We start from the raw sequence: 23582 nt of genomic DNA, 5'->3' as shown, positions 1-23582 counted from the left end.
GGAGCCCTCTCTAAACAGCCAATGGCATGAACTTTGTAGATGTTTATCCATCCGAACATTTTGAATCTTGTTGCATTTACACTCATCGCTAAAATAGTAGCTGCACCCAGAAGGAGTCAAACGACAGGAGTGAATTTCATTGACCTTAAGTGAGCCCAGCTTTTGGTGGAGCTTGGTGGAGACATGGAGACACTGTGTTCAGCACCAAGTGGTCTCAATGGTTTGCTGTCCTGATGTCCTTCTGATGTCCAGAAGGCCTGGTCTCAAGCCAAATCACCTTTGTTCTTCACTACAGGCACTTTTACAGCCCATCATTACATTAATGTGTCCCTACAACCAACTGCATCAACAGACCTATGCCTGATTGAAAATGTGTGGGATGCTATTAGAGCTGCATGGGATGAATTATCACAGGACTCCATTAAGAACCTCTACAACTCTCTACATGCCGAGACGTCTGGCATGTTGCATTACACCACTCACTTTTGTATGTATATACACTGCCTGGCCAAAAAAAAAAAAAGGTTGCACACTCTACTATTTAATTGGAGCGCCTTTAGCTTCGATTGCTGCACTCATTCACTGTGGCATTGTTTCAATAAGCTTCTGCAATGTCAAAATATTTATTTCAATCCAGTGTTGCTGGATTAATTTTTCACCAAGAGCTTTGCAGCAGCATTGATGATGGTAGAGTCTGACCACTGCACAAAGCAGCTCTTCTCCATCCAGCACATCCCAAAGATTCTCAACGAGGTTAAGATCTGGACTCTGTGGTGAACTATCTACGTATCCATGTGTGAAAATGATGATCTCATGCTCCCTGAACTCTGAACTCTTTCACAATCTGAGCTCCATGAATCCTGGCATTGTCATCTTGGAATATGGCCGTGTCATCAGGGAAGAAAAAATCCATTGATGGAATAACCTGGTCTATATTCAGTATTTTCAGGTATTGAGGTCAGCTGACCTCATTCTTTCAGCACATACTGTTACTGAACCTAAACCTGCAGACCAACTGCAGCATCAACCCCAGATCATTTACTTATAGTTAAATCCAGGTGGAGATTTATTTTTTTAGGCCAGGCAGTATATGTGTTTATTTGTATTAATATAGCCAAGAGTTTTTTTTTTATCATTTATTGTTCCTGGAAACCTTTATCTTCCTTTCAAATAGCATTGCACTCCGACACTTTCCTTCTGGGTGCAGCTAATTAATTAATTGATGATGAGTGTATCTAATGCTTCTATACGAATCAATATATCTTGAGATAAAATGCAACAGCTTGTGAAAGCCACACTGGTAGGCCTACATTCATAATGCCACATTTTAATGAAGCTAACAGTGAATGAAGACTGAATCCTGTAACAAACAACCTCTCACACTCTCACAATCAAACTCATACTCTCAAACCCTCATCATTGGTGGGTCAATAAATAAAGCATTAGTAACTATAGGAACAACAATGAGATCTTTTGTTGATCAGTTTGATCATCAGTTCAACTCGGAGCGACTGCTGTTTATCTGTTTATCTGTTTTTCAGCTGAGCAGAGCTGAGCAGAGCTCTTCAGTAGTTCTTCTGTAGAAAATATATATATATTTTTTTTTCATACGTCCATACAGTTGTATGTAAAATCGTCTAAACCAAATATCTCCATACAAATCGTTTGGCCAAAGTATGAGTATCAAAAGGAACTTACAACAAACATGGCAACATGTAAAAAGATAAATAAAATATATATATATATATATTACACATCTTTCATTCACAATATTAACCCTGCAGCTCAGGTTTCGCTTTGATGATACAGTTGTCCGATATTTTGAGGTCGTTTAGCTGCTGCTGCTCAATGAACTCTGACGTCTCTTCTATGACCTGCCCGGGAATGTGGAAGTCAGCTGAAGGCCCGCGATGGGCCGAGAGGGTCTCGTCATCCTCGTGATGGGGGACAGACGTGCTGTGGGAGTTTCTGGGCCCGAGGTTGCAGCCTGTTCCTTGCAGGAACTGCAGGAAATTCTCTTCAATTGAAGCCTCCCTACTGGGAAGCTGCTCCTCCTCGTGTGGCCGCCACCACTTGAAGATGCAGGCCATGTTCCTCGCCAGTTCCTCCCTGATCTGTCGGTTCAAGCAACCGTAAAAAATGGGGTTGGAAGTGAAGCATAAATAGCCAATCCAAGTGACCAGATCTTCTACTTGAGCCAGGGCGCTGGGTGACGAGGATATGATGGCGGAGTACAGGTGGAAAGAGAAGTATGGGAGCCAACAGACTAAGAACTGACCCCCTACGGCCACCAACACAACGGCGGCCTTGCCCCCACCGAAAATCCGTTGGGGTGTGTTCCTTGTCCCTCCGAGACTAGCTGCAGTGCTGGAGCGGCTGCTCAGAGACTCCGAGCGCGGCCGTGGAGTTTCTACCCAGGTAGGTACAGGACCTTGCTGCAGTGCTGCCACCCTGGCCACCTTGAACATGTTACAGTACACCACTAAGATAATGAGGACTGGACACAGGAAGTAGATGAGCGTGAAGAGGATCATAAACACTAAGCGGTGAGACCCTCGATTCATCAGATGCAAAGAGCAGCATCGTGGTTCGTCCTTCTGCAACGTCCATCCAAGCAAGGGAAGAGCAGACATGAGCATAGCCTTGATCCATATGCCTATGAGAACCGAGACCACCAGTCCCACGGTCATTTTAACCTCGTAGCGCATGGGATGCACCACGTAGTAGTATCGCTCCACGTTGATGGCCGAGATGGTGAGGATGGCGGCACTGATGAGCCCCACGCTCAGACTGAGGTACGCCTGGCAGACGGCTTCATTAAAGAAGGCTTTCTTGGTTAGCATCCCCAAAGGCATTAAGACCAGAGCAGCCAGAAGATCCACCAGGCACAGGTGGAAGACGAATACAAATTTGTGAAGGCGCTGCGTCCTGGCAATGACCGCCATAATGGCCAAGTTGCCCACCACTGCCAGAACGTCCATCAGGACCATCGAGCACAGAGCCAGCATCTGGAGCTCAGCACCATCACCGGGTAGAATCATTCCTGAGCCATTGGTCTGGGTGGTGTTGGGCTGCCTCTGGCTGGCGAGCGACAGGTTCCACAGAGGGCTGGGGGAGGCAGTGGGATCCATGAGAGGATAGGATGAGGATAATTGGGATTTTGCCAGGATGAGGCAGGAATTGTATTCATGGGCTTATCACCCATCCTCTCTTTTCCAAGAGCAGCCAAACTGCAGGGCGTAGAGGAGTCTGTATTATTAATAAAACAGCTCAGGCACTGGTATGTAGATGAGAGCGTAGAGCTTCAACAGTGCCATACACTCATAAACTCATACACTCATAAACTCGTACACTTCTCATATCCAAGCAAACTTCTGCATCTGTCTCCATGCTTGACGAGGCTCCATCCTACTCAGCGTCCAGTACCTTCTGATCACAGACGCTGCATCTGATGAATGACAGAAAACAATCATGTTAAAGTTTTGAATACGATTTTTTAAAAAGGTTTTTAGCTGCCTTCAATCTCACTGGAAAATTCCTACTTTGTTTTTTGGTCTGGTGGAGATGGATGCCATTAGGAAAATCCTTTTGTTTATATATTATATTATATTATAAGCAGCTCTGGAAAAAAATTAAAGACCACTTCAGATTCTTTCTAAATCAGTTCCTCTGATTTTGCTATTTCTAGGTATATGTTTTAGTAAAATGAACATTGCTGTTTTATTCTATAAACTTTTCTCAACATTTCTCCCAAATTCCAAATAAAAATATTGCCATTTAGAGCATTTATTTGCAGAAAATAACAAAAAGATGCAGAGCTTTCAGACCTCAAATAATGCAAAGTTCAAAACAAGTTCATATTCTTAAAGTTTTAAGAGTTCAGAAATCAATATTTGGTGGAATAACCCTGGTTTTCTAATCACAGTTTTCATGCATCTTGGCATATTCTCCTCCACCAGTCTTACACACTGCTTTTGGATAACTTTATGCCTTTACTCCTGGTGCAAAACTTCAAGCAGTTCAGTTTGGTTTGATTGCTTGTGATCATCCATCTTCCTCTTGATTATATTCCAGAGGTTTTTAATTTAATAAAATCAAAGAAACTCATCATTTTTAAGTGGTCTCTTTTTTTTCAAGATCTGTATGTGCACGAGGCAACATTTTTTGGGTCTTTCTAGTTAGCCTTTTTGCTATTCCTTAATAACATTAGTGCAAGTTGCCCTCAAAACTAAACTCAGAAACTACCTCTACAGTTTAAAACTATTGCTAATAAGCATCCACCATGACCTCTTGTTACTGACACTCCTCCAACTGGGAAACTTGGGGCTTATCTAAAAATCTCAGTTTCCCACTGGTAAATAGGAGTTTGTGGTGAGGTTCATGTGCTCTCATCTCGTAAATATGATACGTCTGACACGACTTGAAGGCAGCATTACACAACCCCAAATAAAAAAAATAAATTGGGACAGTATGGAAAATACTATTAAAACACAGTATTTTGTTTATATTTTTTTACCTTTATTGCATAGCAGACAGTATGAACTGGAGGTGGGCAATATGTCCCTAAAATAATATCACAAAATGTATTTTGCTATAACAGTATTTTTAATGATATGACAAATCGCCAATAAATCACAATATATAATGTAACAAAACATCAACCACAAACCTAAAGTGCAGAATATTTAGTTCATGCATGTAAACCACAAACAAAAAACAAAATACAAAAAACCTTAAAGCTTTATAGATATTCTATTAAAGTATACATAGTATGGAAAAGTACACACTTAGTAATATGTACTTATTGCATTTTGCATTTTAAGGCAACTTAAGTATATTTTAATTGTAATGATGGCTTATATATTTATATACAACATAAAAGCATTAAATAAAAAAAAAATATATATATATATATATATATATAACTTCTGCAAACTTAAGCAGATTTAAGTATGTACACTTTTAATACACTTAAATATAATAATTAAATATAGTTTATTGTAAATATACTATATAGTATATATGTAAATATACTACATAGTATATATGTAAATATACTACTTTACATATTGATGCACATAATGTTAACACCTTAATGACACTGGAAGAAAGCTACACTAAACTTTAAGCAGTATTTAATGCCAAGACAAGATATTTAATATTTTGTGTGGCCAACTTTTTATTTTATTTGTTAATATACATTTTTTCCTGCATTTGATTTTTGTAATACTAATATGTATTACACAAGTGTAATTTGATTATTAATAATAGTACTAATCAAATGAAATAAAACAATGCTGTTATTACAAACAGGTGATGTATTTTGAGGAACAAAGACAGAAGATTGTAACAAATGCGAAATAAGAAAAGTATTAAAACAATTACAAACATGTTCATTAATGATATTTAATGAAAACTATCTGACTGCACTGCATACAAAACTCTTTTGAAATAAAAGATTAAGTATTTGTATGAAATTCAGGTTTTTTTTTTTGCTTTTTTCTTGCATTTTCCATACTGTCACATCTTTATCTGATTTCGGGTTGTATAATCAGACAAAAAAATTCAACACAGTTTATATATATATATATATATATATATATATATATATATATATATATATATATATATATATATATATATATATATATATATATATATATATATATATATACATATATAGTGTTTTAACATACGACACACACACAACTCAGCAATTAGTGACAGAAAACATTTAAAAAAAAAAATTTGTATAAAACTGACCTTATGAAAAAATACCAAACCCACTTTTTACTTGAATATGATTAATTACATAAAATATCTGTAATCTCTTACCCTGCATTCGTTCGTGCCCTGCTTACCCACCACGGCTGTATTAAACTGCTGCATGGACACATGTGACCAACTATTTCAAATGTGATTATGCTGCAGCTTTTGGACTAGATTTTCTACTGGCACCTGACAAACTCGCTCAGACCCCTGATACTTCAGCACAGATCTGATTACATCATTACCTGCTGCCTGCATTATGTCCCGCCGCTTACAGTCCCACACTCTGCATGTGAAACCTTTTTGTACTCGACTGAAATGAGAAGAAAGAGCGACAGAAAAGAAGAAGAAGAAGGTGGTTCATCCACCAAAGAAACTGCCGGGCTCATGGGCGATGTGGTCAAACGACGTGACCGGAGCTCAGGCAGATTTCTAGACTAATCTGGATGTGAGGATTTCTTTGTTTGTAGATATGGGAACTGTATTACTGCCTGAGGCCAAAGATCACATTGATCTAGAGATTAACTGATAATGACTGTGTACATGTGCTGCTCAGAGGTTTTAGTGATAGGAAGAGTATGATTATTATATTAAATATAAATAAAGTTACCACTATTACTATTATTAGTATTTCAATTAATAATCTGTGTACTCCACATACTGTAAACAAAGTGGTACATAGCATGGCCAAAAAAATCTCCACTACTTATTTAACTATAAGTAAATGATGTGGGGTTGATTCTGCAGTTGGTCTGCAGGTTTAGGTTCAGCAACAGTATGTGCTGAAAGAATGAGGTCAGCTGACCTCAATACCTCAATATACTGAATATAGACCAGGTTATTCCATCAATTAATTTTTTCTTCACTGATGACATGAACATATTTCAAGATGAACAATGTCAGGATTCATGGTGCTGGAATTGTGAAAGAGTTCAGGGTTCAGGGAGCATGAGATCATTATCATTTTCACACATGGATTAAGAGATTTCACAGTACACAGATTATTAATTGAAATATAAAATTGGAAATTTAAATAATAGATGAAATTGTTTATAAAACAACACACTATTATGTTTATTAAATCTGTGTAAAAGAAAACTTACTTTGTATCCAGTCAGAACAGTGGGATCTATCGATAGAGTAAAACACTGCCCTCTAGAGGGTGGAGTTTAATCACAACACTAAGCCACTAAGCAAACAAATGGCCGTGGTTGTTCCTGACAGGGACCACAGAACGGGATCATAAACAGTGCTAGGCTAAGAGCTAACGCATGCAAGGTCTACTATTTTACCCTCTCTTCCTTAACCTTTTTTACCTGTTGCTTTATATATGGGCATTTAGAGAAAAAAAAAGTAAGTGTGGAAGAGGGTAGTAGATGACTCGATAGGCAGCTTAGATAGATAGATTAGCCAGCATGCTAACTAGCAATGCTATTCAGGGGTCTCAGACACACATTATATACAAACTTGAGCCAAAAGAAGTGACTTAATAGGCTTGTTTAACAATATCTGAACATTTGTGTCCGAAACAAAGTAGCATATTTACTTTTTATTTATAAAAGATCAACATAAAATAAATTATTAAGCAACATTAGCTTTACTAATTCAAACTTGTATATCCTGAACTAGTGCTGGGCGATATGGGAAAAATAATATATATTACAATATGGAATGTTTTATATCACGATAACGATATACATCATGATATAACACATTTATATAAATAAATTGTAAATAAATTAACAAACACGAAAATTAGGGCTCAATCTGTAATTTCAGTTCGTTTTAGTTTTTTTCTTTTGATTACGGTTTTCTTTTTGGTTTCAGTCACTTTCAGTTTTCTTATTTCGTTAATTTTCGTTAACAATAATACTTGGTTACTTGGCTATATGGTGATTATCATACCATAGCTTTATATAAAATAAATATAGAAAAAAAACAGATGACTACATCACAGGCTATTTCCTGGAGCCTCATCCGTGCGTTTAAAGCTCGGCAGGTGGATTAATGGGTGCGCGGCTCGTGGGGATTTGTCGCTTCTTCTACTGCCTACGGGCTGCATGACGTTCAGTCTCTCAGCCTGCCAGTCAGACCACAGTGTCAGCATATAAATCGGGTGCGTTTTCCTACAGGACAAACCATTCAAACATGCGGATGAGCTCTCCTCACCTGATTTAAAAATCACACTTGAAATAATTAGATACAGCTATTAAATGAATAAATCAACATTCATATAAAAGACCACTAAGACATTCTGTACGCTAAATAACAAAGAAGGCAGCAACAAGCTAATAAGCTAATAACAACATTTAATAAAAACAGAAAAATAACCAACTAAACTAAGGTCAAAATGCTAAAAGAAATATAATCTAACGAATTCTAAAAGTTCAAAATGAAATAGTTAAAAGACAGAATATAAAGCTTTACCAGCGCTAAGAGACGCAACACCTATAGAACGAAGAAGCAGCTGCAGCGTGACGGTTCTAGTTAAATAATTAAAATGTAAAAATACATAACAGAGCGCTGTGTACCACATTAAATCTGTCCAAGATCCTCACCAAAAATAGAAAACCATGATAGAAACCCAACCCTAACGCCAATACATGTCATACTTTATATATTTGCATGAATTATTGATGAAATTACTGTAGAAACGATGGGGACGATAGAAGGTAAGTAGCATGATAGACACTTTTCTATCGACCGCACAATATTTATCGTCATATCGCACAGCACTATCCTGAACTATCTCGATATACAATAGCTCTCCCTTGCCTGTGGCTAGCTCCAAATTTGTGAAAGAAAGTGAAAGAGTGTTGGCAGCAAAGTGGACCAGCATCTACAGTATAGTTAAGTGGATCACTATTTGAGAAATCTCTGTAGTTCAATCATAGGCTAATGGCTAAAGCACTACTCAACAACACTGTCTGCCATCTTGACCACTTTGGGCCTGAAAAGATGGGTCCTAACCCATTACATTCACATTTACGGCGCGACGGCCAGCACCGCACGCCGGGACTGCGAGTCCTTAAAGCACTGATTCCTAAACAGTTATTAAAGTGGACCGGTCTCCCTCTGCTCCAGTCAATCTGCAGTACTGCGCTTCTGCCCTTACACGACACAGACAGCAGCAGCACACAGCGGTGCATCGCTCTTATATAAAAGCACAGTTTCTGCTACTGTAAATCAAAACATAAAAGAAGCCTCCTTCACCGTCTTTTACCTGAGGCTGGAGTTTTAGCAGCATCATAAAGCAGTAAAGCATGTGCACCACAGCCCAGAGGAAAACAGGGCTCATCACAAGAACCCACCCATAATCAGTGCTTAATAATAGTAGATAATGGTGGAGGCCCTTCTTAGCCTTAGAGTTCTTCAGCCCGGCTGTGGTGTGTTCAAATATGTACAAATATAAGAAAAATGTATTCACACTTGTAAAAAAAAAAAAAAAAAAAAAAAAGTGTATTAAGTATATATTTTAAAAAGTATACTTAACATGAAAAAGTAAATACTTTTTAACATTTAAATACGTATTTAAATTCATACTAAAAGTACTATTTTGGTACAACTTATGGCAACTTATAGAACTTATTTTGAAAAGTATATTTCAAATGTAATTAAGCTATATGTAAATACAACATAAAAGCATTAGGTTGTGTTTTTGAGTGCTTTTTTCGTAGAACCTAAGTAGATTTAAGTATGTGTTTTTTAAACATAATTTTAATACAATTGAAGTATATTGTAAAGGTACTAATTTGCATATTGATGCACATATTGTGTGGGGTGTTGGCACATGCTACACTCACTGAGCCAGGCATTTGGGCCAGAATCGTACAGACAGGCCGATTTTTTGTGTCTAGGTAATGTTTTAATGACAGATCTTTAAAGGCCTTGTAGAGACCATGCCACAACAGGTAAGAGATTTTTTTTAGCAGCACAAGGGAACCAACCTACACATCTGTCACTGACTGAGGTCCATTATGTGGCACAATGCATGAACTGGCAGATAACGTATCAACCAAAATTTGGCTACATCATCCAGACCCAGGCTTAGCTGCTGCAGAATGAGAAGATATATATGCATGACATAATGACATGATAAAAGTCATACAATACAGGATTTAGTTACAGCATAAACACTGGCCAGCGTGCTCATGGCAAGGTAAGAATTTGGAGTGGAATATAATCAAGAGGAAGATGGATGATCACAAGCCATCAAACCACCAAGCTGAACTGCTTGAATCTTGAATTTTTGCACCAGGAGTGACGGCATAAAGTTATCCAAAAGCAGTGTGTAAGACTGGTGGAGGAGAACTTTCCAAGATGCATGAAAACTGTGATTAAAATCCAGGATTATTCCACTAAATATTGATTTCTGAACTCTTAAAACTTTATAAATATGAACTTGTTTTCTTTGCATTATTTGAGGTCTGAAAGCTCTGCATCTTTTTGTTTGTTATTTCAGCCATTTCTAATTTTCTGCAAATATATGCTCTAAATGACAATATTTTTTATTTAGAATTTGGGGAAAATGTTGTCCGTAGTTTTTAGAATAAAACAACACTGTTCATTTTACATTTTGTAAAAGAATCTTTGCGATGTCCTGGAGAAGACTTGTGCTCTCATCAACAACACAAGATCAAAATTCAAATGCAGCTCTGGACAGAGATCAATTTTGAGACATTGCAGAACCTTTTCGAAACGATGCCACAGTGAATGCATGCTGTAATCAAAGCTAAATGTGGTCCAATTAAATATTAGAGTGTGTGACCTCTTTTTTTTTTTTTAGTCCAGGCAGTGTAGATTCAAGAATGTGAAAATAAAAAAACTGCTGCAGGACAAAGCTGGTGTTTTTCTGCGCTCTTCCTCTCTGAGCGAGTAAGAATGTCCCCGCCTGCCAACTGAGTAACATATGACTCTATAATATGCACATGACTCAGTAGTTACTGCAATGAAAACCAGCCCTGTTGTTCGACAACTTCTTTACGCCTTTCTTTTACTTCTTCTTCTTCTTCTTCTTCTTCTTCTTCTTCTTCTTCTTCTTCTTCTTCTTCTTCTTCTTCTTCTACCCCTCACCCCTCTCATGAAGAGAACCACGCCAGTCACTGTCTGTACAGTACTGCACATGGTTATGTGTGTTTTTTTTCTTCTCTATCACGAACTGAAGAGGGGGAGGGGTGCGGGTGTTCAATTGATGAGCAGTCATGAGGATCCGGGGCCTGAACTTTTTAACTTTAACGTTTCAGTATTGCGTCTACCATCTGTTGCATCATTGTTCTCCATCACTGACTGTGTAGATCTGTCCTGCATGATTTAGTGACTTTCAGCTCAGAAAGCACTCTTATAGTGCTGGGCGATATGGGAAAAATCACATATCACGATATGGAAGTTTTGTATATCACGATAACAATATATATCATGATTTACCACATTTGAGTATGTTTTCAGCTATTCTTCGAAAAATATGACAAAATAATATCATTGCTTACTTTTTTTACAACTTTATTTCAAAGTGACATTAAACCAAACTTTCACAAATGAGAATTACTCACTTTTAGTGCAGCAATATATATGTATCTGTATGTATATATATATGAAAACAGATGAGGTAGATGCAGTAGCTAATTTTTTCTAAATTATACAGGTATTTATCAAAATAAACTCAATTAACATTTTTTTCAAGTGTCCGTCAAATAACTTAAAGCAGCGTCATGTCGCAAAACCACATTATGAAGCTTTTTTTGCGAAGATTACTTTATTATCACTTATATAAACCGAGTTTATGCAAAGTGACCACGCCAATACATTTCATCGTAGCCTACTTTATATATTTGCATCGTCCCCAAGATATTTATCGTCATATCGCACAGCACTACACTCTTAATTAACTTCTCACACTTTAAGCAGTATTTAATGCCACTATATATATATATATATCTTTTCTATAAAGACAACATTTAATTTAAAGCATACTACTTAAAAATACATTTATGGAAATACAGATAGAGTATATTTAATGTGTATTTCCATAAAGTATATTAAATTGAAAATGCACTTTTAGTATTCTTTACCTAATTTGAACATTCTTTTAATTGCTCTTAAGTATACTTCCTTTTCACAAGGGCAGTTCATTCTATAAAATAAAAATAAAAATCTGCTCTCTACATTTATTAAAACTTTGGTAGAATCAGACAATGCCAGTGATGTTTAAAGATGCATTTTCTTTATTTCCCTTTATTTTATCCGCTGCTTATGTATGGCAGCTTTGGCTATGACTCGGTACCAGTCATGTGGAATTGAACCAAATGTGGTTTATACTCAGCAACCGGAGTGTTGGTTGAAGCAGCTTAAGCCAATTCACCTAATATACTCAGCATCCAGGGCCAGAATGGTGCTTATATTCAAACTGGAGCCAGGCTAGGGAAAACATGGAGAAAGCTATAGACTGAGAAATCAAAGAAATGTGCAACCTAACAGACGTAAAACGTACAACACCGAGGAACACAGAAACAGAGGGACTATTTAAACACACAAACTAACAAGAAACAGGAAACACCTTTGGACAGGTAACGAGGGGGCGGAGCCACAAATGAACACAGAGGGGGGGCACTTGGAGGAAAATGGGACTGGGGCGGAGACACGGAGGCAAACAAACACAGAGAGAACATGAGACACAGAGACAGACAAAGAACAGGGCAAAGATGTGACAATATTCAGCTAAATTAATATCATTTACTGCTGTAAAATCAGCATGTGTCTTCAGCCCCTTAAAAACAGTATACTAAAATTGAAAGGTCACTAAGGCCAAAATTCAAACTGTATCCACAATTTATCCTGTCACAAAAAATATTCAAAACACTTCTACTTCTGAAAAAGATCCTTAGTGGAGGTATTAACTAACATGCTTTGGAAGTGGTTCTTGTAGAGAATTTCTCTAAAAAAGGTGCAATTTTTGCAATATGCAGGGTATGGTTGGGACCTTCTAGTCCAAACAATTCTACTGCCTCAACCCCCTTTTTAAGAGCATGTTCACACCTGAAAGTCTGGACCAGTGTCTGAACTGGAGTTGTTACATTTAATCTGGTTAGTTTTGGTTGGGTTTCATACTGCAGTTTAGTAAGAACTGTAAAAACGTTTGCTACGTTCTTTTGCTATCACCTATGAGGGCTACATCTTCCTACTCCTTATTCAAGAACGGGCAGAAAAACAGGTAGAAACTAAAGTCACGCCAAGCGCAACAGAGAGAGACAGGGGAGGAATGTAAATAAAAGCTCACCAGAGAAGCATTTTATTCTCTTTTTTTCATTATAGTTCAAACAACCTCACAGGCCAGATGTGACCCGCAAGCCTTCTATTTCCGACCCCTGCTTTAAAGTGTTATCCATGGAAAGTTTCTGCAAGTGGTTGTTCAGTGAAATAGTAATATTTGCAGTATGCACGGCAGCATCTGGAACCACTGCTACAAATCCATTATACTGTCCCAATCGTAGAGACACCAATTCAAAGTTTATTGTATAATGGAGTTTGGCATTAAATATGTTGTAGTTCAGTGTGGATTGAGACATTAGAAATATTTTGGGAATGTGAAACACTGTTCCAAAATATACGTCTACTTTCCCAATACCTTTAAATAGACATCAATTCAAAATACGTCCATTAAACGTCAAGTTCAGCACGGATTGTAGCAGTAGAGGTGATTTGGAGCAGTGCTACAAGCTTCTTTCTCCATCGATGCCCATTTGAAAAATCCATTGAAAAATCTGCAAAATTAGACAGGGTTGGGAAACGCTAATCCAAAACACTCCACACTGTCACAATCCTTGTTAAACTTCAAGGCATTTAATGGAAAAACTCTATTTTCCAATTAAGTCTTCCAGACTAATCGTAAAACCTGAGCTGTTCATCTATTTTACGACATATGCACACTTCAAGCATTTGATTCTTATATATAAACAGTACGAAGAATTTCAAACACTTCTATTCTCAGTCTCTTTGCAGAGGCATTGATTGAAAGGTTATACAAATTGATTATTTTGCATAATCGCCCAAAATAACCCGTTCTTGCACTTTTTTATTTTTAAGAGAGCGTTCAAAACTAATTTCTCAGAGCTATTTTACTGCACATGCACTTCTATTTAATTGGTTTAAAAAACTCTAAACATGTCTAAGTCGCAGTCACATTTTAGAGGCATCCATTTTAAGGTTTTCTAATTGGTTCTTCTAGGAAACTGCTTGAAGGAAACCACATTTTGCACCTTTTTTTAGGTAAGTGTTCAAAGCAGGTAAAAATAACAATATTTGCAGTATGCAGAACTGGATTAGAAAACAGCTCTAAAACACATCACACCTCACTATACTTTAAGACCTTCATTGTAAGAACACTATTTTCAAGTATTGCACTATTAAGCCTTATTTTACACTTTTTTAGCCATTTTTTACATTTGTATTTTAAAGTGTTTTAGCAGTAAAACAATGTCTACGATATATATGTTATATTTAGGACGGGGTTTGGAAACACAGCTCCTAAACACTCCATTCTGCCCCAAAGCAAAATATTTAATGGAAAATCTCTTTTGCAACTATTTCCCAAATAAGTCATTCAGACTAGTCCTAAAACCTGGGCTTTTTGGTCTGTTTTTACTGTACAACACTTATTGTTTTTTATCGCTTTTTTAGTATTTAACCATCGATTGAAAGGTCCTACAAATGGTTCTTCTGTAGAATCAGACTAAATAACCCCTTTTTGACCATTTTATTTCAAAATTGTTTAGCAGGGAAACAATATCTATACTATATATTGTCGCTGTCCAATGAAAAACCTGTATCTCCAAAACAGCAACTTTTTTTCTTTTGGTCTGTTCATCAAGAAATTTTAACAAAGTGTAAAGGACAGTCTGTGTAATAAACCAAAAATCGACAAGAATGGATATACTTCTTTTTCAATGGTCAGTGATGATATATACTATATTCAGGACAGGGTGGTGGGAACACAGCTCCAAAACACACCACGCTGCCCCAAAGCAAAAATATTTAATGGAAAAACTCTTTTACAGCTATTTTCCAATTAAGTCTTCCAGACTGGTCCTAAAACCTGGGCGGTTTTAGTCTGTTTTACTGTGCAACCCTTATAATTCCCAGTCACTCTGTATTTAGGATTCGCTGAATTTTAATCACAGTTTTCATGCATCTTGGCATGTTCTCCTCCACCAGCCTTACACACTGCTTTCGGATAACTTTATGCCTTTACTCCAGGTGCAAAATTTCAAGCAGTTCAGTTTGGTTTTTGATGGTTTGTGATCGTCCATCCTCCTCTTGATTTTATTCCAGAGCTGTATATTATAATTACACATTTTTCATTTAAAAGCCAGACGATTTGGGATCATCAAGTTCTTGACACATGTTTAGTTGATGATAATGTTTATAAACCTTATATCTTATATCTTTACTGGTACAAAAAAAGACATTTACTGAAAGGTACTCTGTTGGACCTCAATATACAAGCTTTGTACTCTTTTAAGTACAAATCTGTACTTTTTTTTTTTCTTAGTGTGTGTTTACATAAGTGTGGTCACATGAAGCTTGTTCCACACTAAAACACAAGACACAAGACTAAGCAAATCTTTCTCTCTCTCTCTCTCTCTCTCTCTCTCACACACTCACACACACACACACACACACACACACACAAATACACACAGTAATACACAGCCAGCAAAAACAGAAGTGCTCCAGAGCAAAAGTTCAGAGGAGTTTCAGGTTACCTGGCTATGACTGTGCAAATGCTGAGCAGAGCCTTCTGGAACAGGTGAGCCTCTCCTGGAGCAGGGAGTGAGAGGACCACTCGCGCGAGCTGATCCTGAGCCTCAGGTTGATGAAAGAGCTGGGAGGGGGTGGGTGGGGGGCGGCGGTAGTGGTAGTGATGGGGGTGGGCGGTCAGCGGGGGAGGACGTACCTTCTTCTCAGCCTCCGGAGGGTTGCTATGGTGTGGAGAGAGAGAGAGAGAGAGAGAGAGAGATAGGTCCAGGAGGCTGGGGCTTCTTCAAAAGCTGCTAATGCTGCTGGGGGCGCACAACAATGAGGGAGAGAGAGAGAGAAAGACTCCTCGTCTCACCTGGCCCTTTCATCTCTGCCCTCCCCCCTCCTCCCTCCCCCTTCTAGCAACCACCCACACACACACTCACACACTTACATTCCGCCGATCCCCTGCTCCAGGTCCAGGTGGTCAGACTGATGATGATGATGCTCGAGCGGATGGATGGGAACGAGCACGCGCACACTCTTATGCATGCATACATTCACACACACACACACATACACACACACCTTCACGCGCACACACACACCCACACATAAGCATGTGCTCTCCCTCTCACACACACGCGCGCGCACTCTTTCTCTCTCTCTCTCTTTCTCTCTCTCATACACACACATACATACACGCACACACACCATACACACTCAGGGCAACTGCAGAACAGTGTGTGTGTGTGTGTGTGTGTGTGTGTGTGTATATAGAGGGGAGACAGGGATGCAGGAAGGCAGGCAGGCAGGCGGCTGCTCGCTCCTCAGCACCACTGGGTCCTTGTGCCCCTCCTATCTTTTTCTACTTGTGGTTATTCCACAACTCCCCCTCCACAAAAAAAAAACACTTAGTACATTTAGTACACACACACACACACACACATACAGAGTACATAGGGGCATGTCCTCAAGAGGTCAAATATAGGCTCGCCCTGCATGGGAAAGGTGCAAAAACACACCCTAACCCCTGATAATTAACACTATTTCTTCTATTTCCCTGCTTTAAATACCTTAAACACGTCTAATAGCCTGAGCCACAGCTTGGTAGCCGGCCACCATCAAATCCTTCCAAAGCCTGTTCACAAGGAACAGCTTACCCTGTCGGAAACTGAGATATAGTTGTTTATAATATTTGTGCCGCTTGTAAAATTGCACCGGAGCAGCCAAGGAGGTCATATTAACAAGTGAGATACTCTTAGAATTACTAATCAGAGGTTCTCACCCTTTTCACCTCATGGAACCTCACGTTTATTAATAGAAAGCATGACGTCACAAATGAAGGAAAAAATAAATCTACATTTATGTAAAATTTTATTAAGAATTTATGTAAAATTTAGCTCCAAAAGGTCCAGTGGGCTAAGCGCTGCCACTATGATCAGGAGAACGTTGGTTCGAATCCTGTTCATGCAGCTTGCCATCAGCTAATGGAGCCCCGAGAGAGTACAATTGGTCACTCTCTCCTCTCATCACTCCAAAGGGTGATGTCTGCAGCACAAGGGTGGGTCAGTGAGCTTATGTATCAGAACTGAGTTGTTGCGCTTTCCTCCGAGTGTGCTGTGATGCTACTCGGCAATGCTGCATCAGCAGCAGTTCAATAAGAGTGCTGTGCTAATCTTCATCCTCCTGGTGTTGGGACATTACTAGTGATAGTGGGAGTCCTAATGAGTGGGCTTGGAAATTGGCCGTGAAAATTGGGGAGTAAATGGGAGAAAACAAGAATTTATGTAACATGTTATGTCTCACATACTGAGAATCTGCTATATACAATCGTCTGGTGAGCACTCGAATGCAGCATCATGGCCCAATCCCATTTCACCCCTTGGCTCTACCTCTTAAAAGTATCGGTGTCCCAATTCTCATTAGGCTGGAGGGGTAGGTTAGAGAAAAGGATAGGGCTTGTTAGCCCTTAATATGGAGGTTTTTCAGAGGCACACTTCAAACGAAGGGCTTTAGGAACCACGGGTAGGATGGCAACACAAAGTGAAGTTTAGCACTTTTTTTTACCAGACAATAATGTGTCATTTCAATGTTTTATAGTCAAATTCTCCATAACACTCATAAAAAAGATCACTAGTAGTTTGTCTCAGTAGCTAGCTAGCTAACTTTTCTGTTCCACCTTAAATGGTGAAACAGATGGCAGAATGGAAAAATGAAATGCAATAAAAGCTAATTAAAGCTAATTTCAGCTCCCCATCACAGAGGAGTTAAGGAATGGACAATAATAATTCATTTCTACACCATCTCGGCCCTTTCTGAAGACATACATGGGTTGGACAATGAAACTGAAACAGCTGTCATTTTAGTGTGGGAGATTTAATGGCTAAATTGGAGCAGCTTGGTATCCAATCTTCATTAATTGCACCTTGCTCCAGTAAGAGCAGAGTGTGAAGGTTCAATTAGCAGGGTAAGATTGCAAATATTGCAATGCACACAACATTATGGGTGACATACCAGAGTTCAAAAGAGAACAAATTGTTGGTGCACGTCTTGCTGGCGCATCTGTGACCAAGACAGCAAGTCTTTGTGATGCATCAAGAGCCACAGTATCCAGGGTAATGTCAGCATACCACCAAGAAGCACCAACCACATCCAACAGGATTAACTGTGGACGCTGTAAGAGGAAGCTGTCTGAAAGGGATGTTCGGGTGCTAACCCGGATTGTATCCAAAAAACATAAAACCACGGCTGCTCAAATCACAGCAGAATTCAATGTGCACCTCAACCCTCCTGTTTCCACCAGAACTGTCCGTCGGGACACTAAACTATTGTGGTCTAAAATCAGGTGTTTTAGTTCCAACCCCTGTACAATAGTAAGTCCTAAGCTAGGTTACTGAACTTTAGTGCTCCTGATGGCGTATCAGATGCTTGAAGGTTTTCCCAATTCTTATAGGGAAGATTTCACTCCTTACCCTTGTAACTCTGTTCCGAGGGAAAGGGATAAATGGTAGGGCCAAAGGGGGGAATTGGGATTGGGCCCATTTGTCTGTTTCAGAGAGTGAAAGGGGGAGGAAAATGAACAAAAACCAACAAAAAACAACAACAGGTATGCTAATCAAGGACATTATTAAGCATGAACAGTGAATCAGACCCAGACAGCCTCATTCTGAGCTGGACAGACAAGCTGGTCATTTATCTGAACCCATCTCCACCACAGAGCTGAAAGAGCTTTATACTGATTTTGTACTGAATGAATGGACGTCTTTTTCTTGGCTGTAGTTGAATAGCATCCACTGATCACTGAGTTTGTTGTGATATCTGGACTTAGTAAGGTCAAATGTGATAAAATATCTAAAGCTGAATTCTATATTGTGCCCCATGACTTTTGTCATGTCCCATGGAAGCTAAAGAACACTGCTGCAGTGATTTGTGAGGTATGCGTGTGGGGCCTCCTGCTTTAAATATAAATGTGATTTCCACCAGACGCCTATGTCTGTTTGCATGGACAATTTTAGCCAGAAGCCACCAGTCACGATCATTACAATGCACTGTGTCCACTGCTGTCCATTGTGTGTGGAAATAACGTCTATGAAGTACCAGTTAAATGCCTGTAAATTTTGAAAATTTAATGTTTCTATCCATTTTTAACCCTCTAACTCCAATACTTCTTGTAGTCACTGCTTTTCCACTGTTCCGCCTCGCTCACAAGATGACACCTCACAACTTATACAGATATTAACTCGTCCCAAGTCACCCCTTTGAGATAACATGATCAATTTACCTTCTGCTATCCCATGACTTTTGACATTTAAGTGAATATTGCTCAGTGTGTGTAAAATGTGTAAATGACTTTTCACAGCTCATCTATTGATTGATTATTGATTTCCGTTAAAAGCACACCAGCCCACTAGAAAAATCAGTACAATCTCATGAATACTTGATTATTGGTGGATTAGGATTACAGAATCTGCCTGTTCATGATTTTACTCTAAGATACTTTTAATTAAGCCTAAATAATAAAATATGATATGCTAAAAAATATGCTAACTGACAAAATAAATGCAAAATAAAAGTAAGAACATTATAATTGCCTCTTTCTCTCCTCTTACCAAACATTACAACATAACAGTTGTTCTTAATTACACCCACTGTCACAAAAAATAGAAGAGGGCACCCAGCAATAAATTTGTCTCTCTCGGACTCTGGCTGCTGATGGCAAGCAGCATGACTCTGGATTTGAACCAGCGACCCTTTGGGGATCAGAGAAAGTGTTTAAGGCTTTTCTTTGTTTAAATTAAAATTGTATATCGTAGATTTGGACTTAATACTTAATTAATATTTAACTGAACTTTTCAACTGAGTTATATTTCTACTATATGAATATTTGTAACTTTTGCATTTTGGGCAATATAAGAATTTAAGAATGGAATTGCTTTAATGTGATGCAACCTGATTGGCTGCTCAGTTTAGTACAGAAGAGTGATGACCGATGCATAAAAAACAACAGAAGCCTTGAGCCAGGAGCATTACAGTCTTTTGACGGTCCTGTCTTTTAACTTTATTTAGTCAGGAATTTATCTTTTGTTTCCTGTTATAATAAGTTATATAAATAAGTTATATACAGCTCTGAATCATTTGAGGAAAATGAACATTGTCGTTTTATTCTATAAACTACGAAAAATATATATTGTCATTTAGAGCATTTATTTGCAGAAAATGAGAAATGGTTGAAATAACAAAAAAGATTCAGAGCTTTCAGAACTCAAATAAAGTTCATATTCATAAATATCATCAATATTTGGTGGAATAACTCTGGTTTTTAATCACAGTTTTCATGCATCTTGGCATGTTCTCCTCCACCAGTCTTACACACTGCTTTTGGATAACTTTATGCTTTTACTCCTGGTGCAAAAATTCAAGCAGTTCTTGGTTTGATGGTTTGTGATCATCCATCTTCCTCTTGATTATATTCCAGAGGTTTTCAATTAGGTAAAATCAAAGAAACTCATCATTTTTAAGTGGACTCTTATTTTTTTCAAGAGTTGTATATAACTTATTATACTTGGGCAGAGAGATGTTGCATGCTCTGGCCGGGGGGTGAAAAGTGGATCACCTGGATTCGCACCATATATATATATATATATATATATATATATATATATATATATATATATATATATATATATATATATATATATATATATATATTCATAGTAAGTTCATAGTAAAGATAAAACATTAAAGATTTTGAATTTGGATTCAAGAGCTTTTTAATTTTTTTATTTGTGACATGTGAAAGAAACTTTGAGGTTCAAAGCTTGTGAGCAGCACTCACAGAAAGTGAGTTTATTCTCATCAATAGCCCTTTTGTACATTAAAATATTATTTACACTCGTTCAGAAACTGATTGCTGATCTTTGACCTGGTAATTGGTTGAGTAAGAGGCTGTTTGCTCTGTTTGAAAGTGGGCTGAATGCTGTAAAAGTGCAGTCCTTGGCAGTGCTCACGTGTAAGAGAGGCCAGTTGGAGTGTTTGACATTTGCTCATGAGTGAGTCGCGCCGTCGGGCAGAGTGATGTTGCATGCTCCGGCCGGGGGGTGTGAAGAGTGGATCATCTGGCAGTGATGCATCTCCTCTCTTCCTCTCCACTGCTCCGCTCCTCCAGGGGGAAATTTATTAGTGCTGATCCTCCTTCGCCACAGACAACAAGGACCCCATGACTGAGGCCTGCTTACAAACCAGGGCAGCTCTGATTTATCAGCAGATTAATGCAGGGTTCCATCTAAAGGCAGATGGAACTCAAGAAATACACTACTTCACTAATTTACGGAGCCCCTAGGGTAACATCATGTAAAAAAAAAAAATGCATGGCCATGCTTTATTAAGGCGTGGGAATGTGATCCTAAGGCATGGGAATGAGTTAATTAAATCATAGCCATTCAGGCGTGGCCAAAAGTTCCTTTTTCTTTCACAGCTAATAAAGCGAGCAGCTCTCAGGGGTATGAATATGACAGTGTAAGGAAAGCAAACAAGTCTGCATACTGTCTGCGTCTGAGCCAATCAGCTTTTAGTAGGAGAATTAAGTGTCTTTTACTTAGAAAGAGACTCCAGAATATCACAATAATTAATTCAGAGATAAAAATAAAATAATAATCATTTACTCCATTTTCTTACTAAAGATTATCCTTGGATCAAAGGAGCTTTGATGTAATATTCAGTTTCTCCTTATTATTTTCCAGCTAGATTTAATTAACTCATTCCCACGTCTTAATAATCTTGTTCCCATGCCTTAGTTACCTCGTTGCCATGCCTTAGGATCTTGTTCCCACGACTTAAGTATCTCAATCCTACGCCTTAGGCCACACCTTTTTTTTTTACATGATGTCATCAGGTTTAAAGCCTATAAGCAACTCAAGCTAAAGCATGCATAGTGTGGGATATCAGTAACTAAACTGATAATAGAGTGTTACCTAGGGGACTTGGGAACACCCACACCTGTATAAGCTGTGAGGTGTTATCTTGTAAGTGAGTGAGGTTGAGAAGTGGCCAGCATGCGCATGGCAAATGACAAGATTTAGAGTTTAAGTTGGAGCGAAGTCTAATAGTGGGTTCCAGATGGATGGTGCGTTTCATTTCCAAAATTGCAGTCATGTACCATTTACCATGCCTTAATCTATAGGGTGCTGTATGTAGTGGGAATACACCATATCAGGCATTATCACCCACAGTGGACAGAGTAGTACAAGCGTCTCTGGCAAAAAATTACATCCACACACACATTCAATGCAGGAGACCTGTGCAGTGTTCCTTAGTTTTCAAGGGACATAGCAAAAGTAATGTGACACAATACCAGTTCCTGTCTCATGACTTTTGGCATGTCAGTATAGTTTGACACAGGTTTCTTTAGTTTTGTGCTTGAGATACAGGGATAATGTAGCAAACATGTAATAAACACCTATATCTATGTCACCCAAAGCTACAAAGCTATGTTTATTAGCTCTGTAGCTCCTAAAGAAGCAAACCTATGAAGTCAAACAGCCTCAGCTGCACCTGATTAGTAATAAAATCTGACTTGATCTGATCATTATCAATACAATTAAACCAATAGCACAGAGACTAAAGTTGTACAGTTTACATCATTTATTGAGCACACTGATTTAACAACCACAGCGCAGAATAGAAAAAGTACCGTAAGTGAACCTAAAGACTGCTGCAAAATTTTTAAAGTCTGTTTCAATCAATTTAATTCAACTTTGTAGTTATACTGATACAGGGTAGCAGCATTTAAGGAAACACTCTTAGGGCATTTTCACACTTAATGTGTGAAATGGATCGATTCCAGGCTCATTTGAGGGAGGAGCTCATTATATGTGGTATGTTTTTACACGTCATTTTTTCAGAGCCGTGGACATATGGAATTCCATATGTCGTTTTTCTACAGGTTGGATCTGTGTGTTTCATTCGTTTTGTTGTTTTACATTATTTTTTTATTGAATCAAATCACTCAAGCAGTAAGTGCTTTCTCTGCATTTTACCAAACAGAAATCATTCTGGTATGAGAAGATTTTTCTCCATGCTGTCAGCACTCACTCCACAAAGCTGAGCTTATTACAGTACCCTCACTCCAGTCTTATCACAGTGTGGCTCCATTAGGCATTAGGTATTGATATAATCAGACATCCCAATCAGCCCCCCCCCCCCCCCCGGCCAAAAAATACAGAACAAAACAAACTTGCACGCACACCAAAGGATAACGAAACTTTACTTTTATTTTAATTAATTTTTTATATTTTTTCTTTTTGAAAGGCCCTGCCTCTGCTTTCCCTGCCTCCGCCATGATCTGCTTTCTCTCACTCACTAAACAATTCCCGTCCGGGAGGGGGGAAAAACACTTCCCGCCCACACTAAAAACTGATTGGCTGTCTCACAGACTCTTTGCAGAGAACAGGCCAATCAGAACCGTCTCTGTTTTCTCTCTCTCCTTCCCACACACGATTAGAGAAAAAAGTCTGTCGCCTGTGTGCGCGTTTGTGTGCAGTGCGCTCTTGGGGCAGTCGTTCTGAATTCCGGGAGATTAT

At 38.5% G+C, this 23582-nt stretch overlaps 1 protein-coding gene and 1 long non-coding RNA gene across 3 annotated transcripts in view; both read right to left on the bottom strand.

Moving 5' to 3' along the window:
- LOC125806120 (uncharacterized) overlaps window positions 1–23582 on the bottom strand; it is a 288259-nt gene that overhangs the window by 45251 nt on the left and 219426 nt on the right. The gene's annotated exons all lie outside the window — the stretch shown is intronic.
- Window positions 511–16218, bottom strand: gpr61 (G protein-coupled receptor 61). Of its 2 annotated transcripts, XM_049485947.1 has the most exons (3): window positions 15956–16218; window positions 15528–15743; window positions 511–3448 (listed from the first exon to the last, which is right to left on the bottom strand). In XM_049485947.1, the coding sequence occupies exon 3, from the start codon at window positions 3129–3131 to the stop codon at window positions 1773–1775; it is 1359 nt and encodes a 452-aa protein (XP_049341904.1). In that variant the 5' UTR covers window positions 3132–3448; window positions 15528–15743; window positions 15956–16218; the 3' UTR covers window positions 511–1772. The 2 variants fall into 2 exon arrangements, with proteins under 2 accessions (XP_049341904.1, XP_049341905.1); XM_049485948.1 differs by lacking the exon at window positions 15956–16218 and having other exon boundaries at window positions 15528–15801.

The sequence above is a fragment of the Astyanax mexicanus genome, chromosome 12 (assembly GCF_023375975.1).
Source record: "Astyanax mexicanus isolate ESR-SI-001 chromosome 12, AstMex3_surface, whole genome shotgun sequence".
In the NCBI taxonomy this organism is placed as follows: domain Eukaryota; kingdom Metazoa; phylum Chordata; class Actinopteri; order Characiformes; family Acestrorhamphidae; genus Astyanax; species Astyanax mexicanus.
The sequence above is the reverse complement of the archived record's forward strand: the minus strand, read 5'-3'. Positions and strand labels throughout refer to the sequence as shown.

Coding starts and splice junctions, on each gene's coding strand:
- gpr61 (XM_049485947.1), bottom strand. CDS start 3,131: ATGGATCCCACTGCCTCCCCCAGCCCTCTGTGGAACCTGTCGCTCGCC.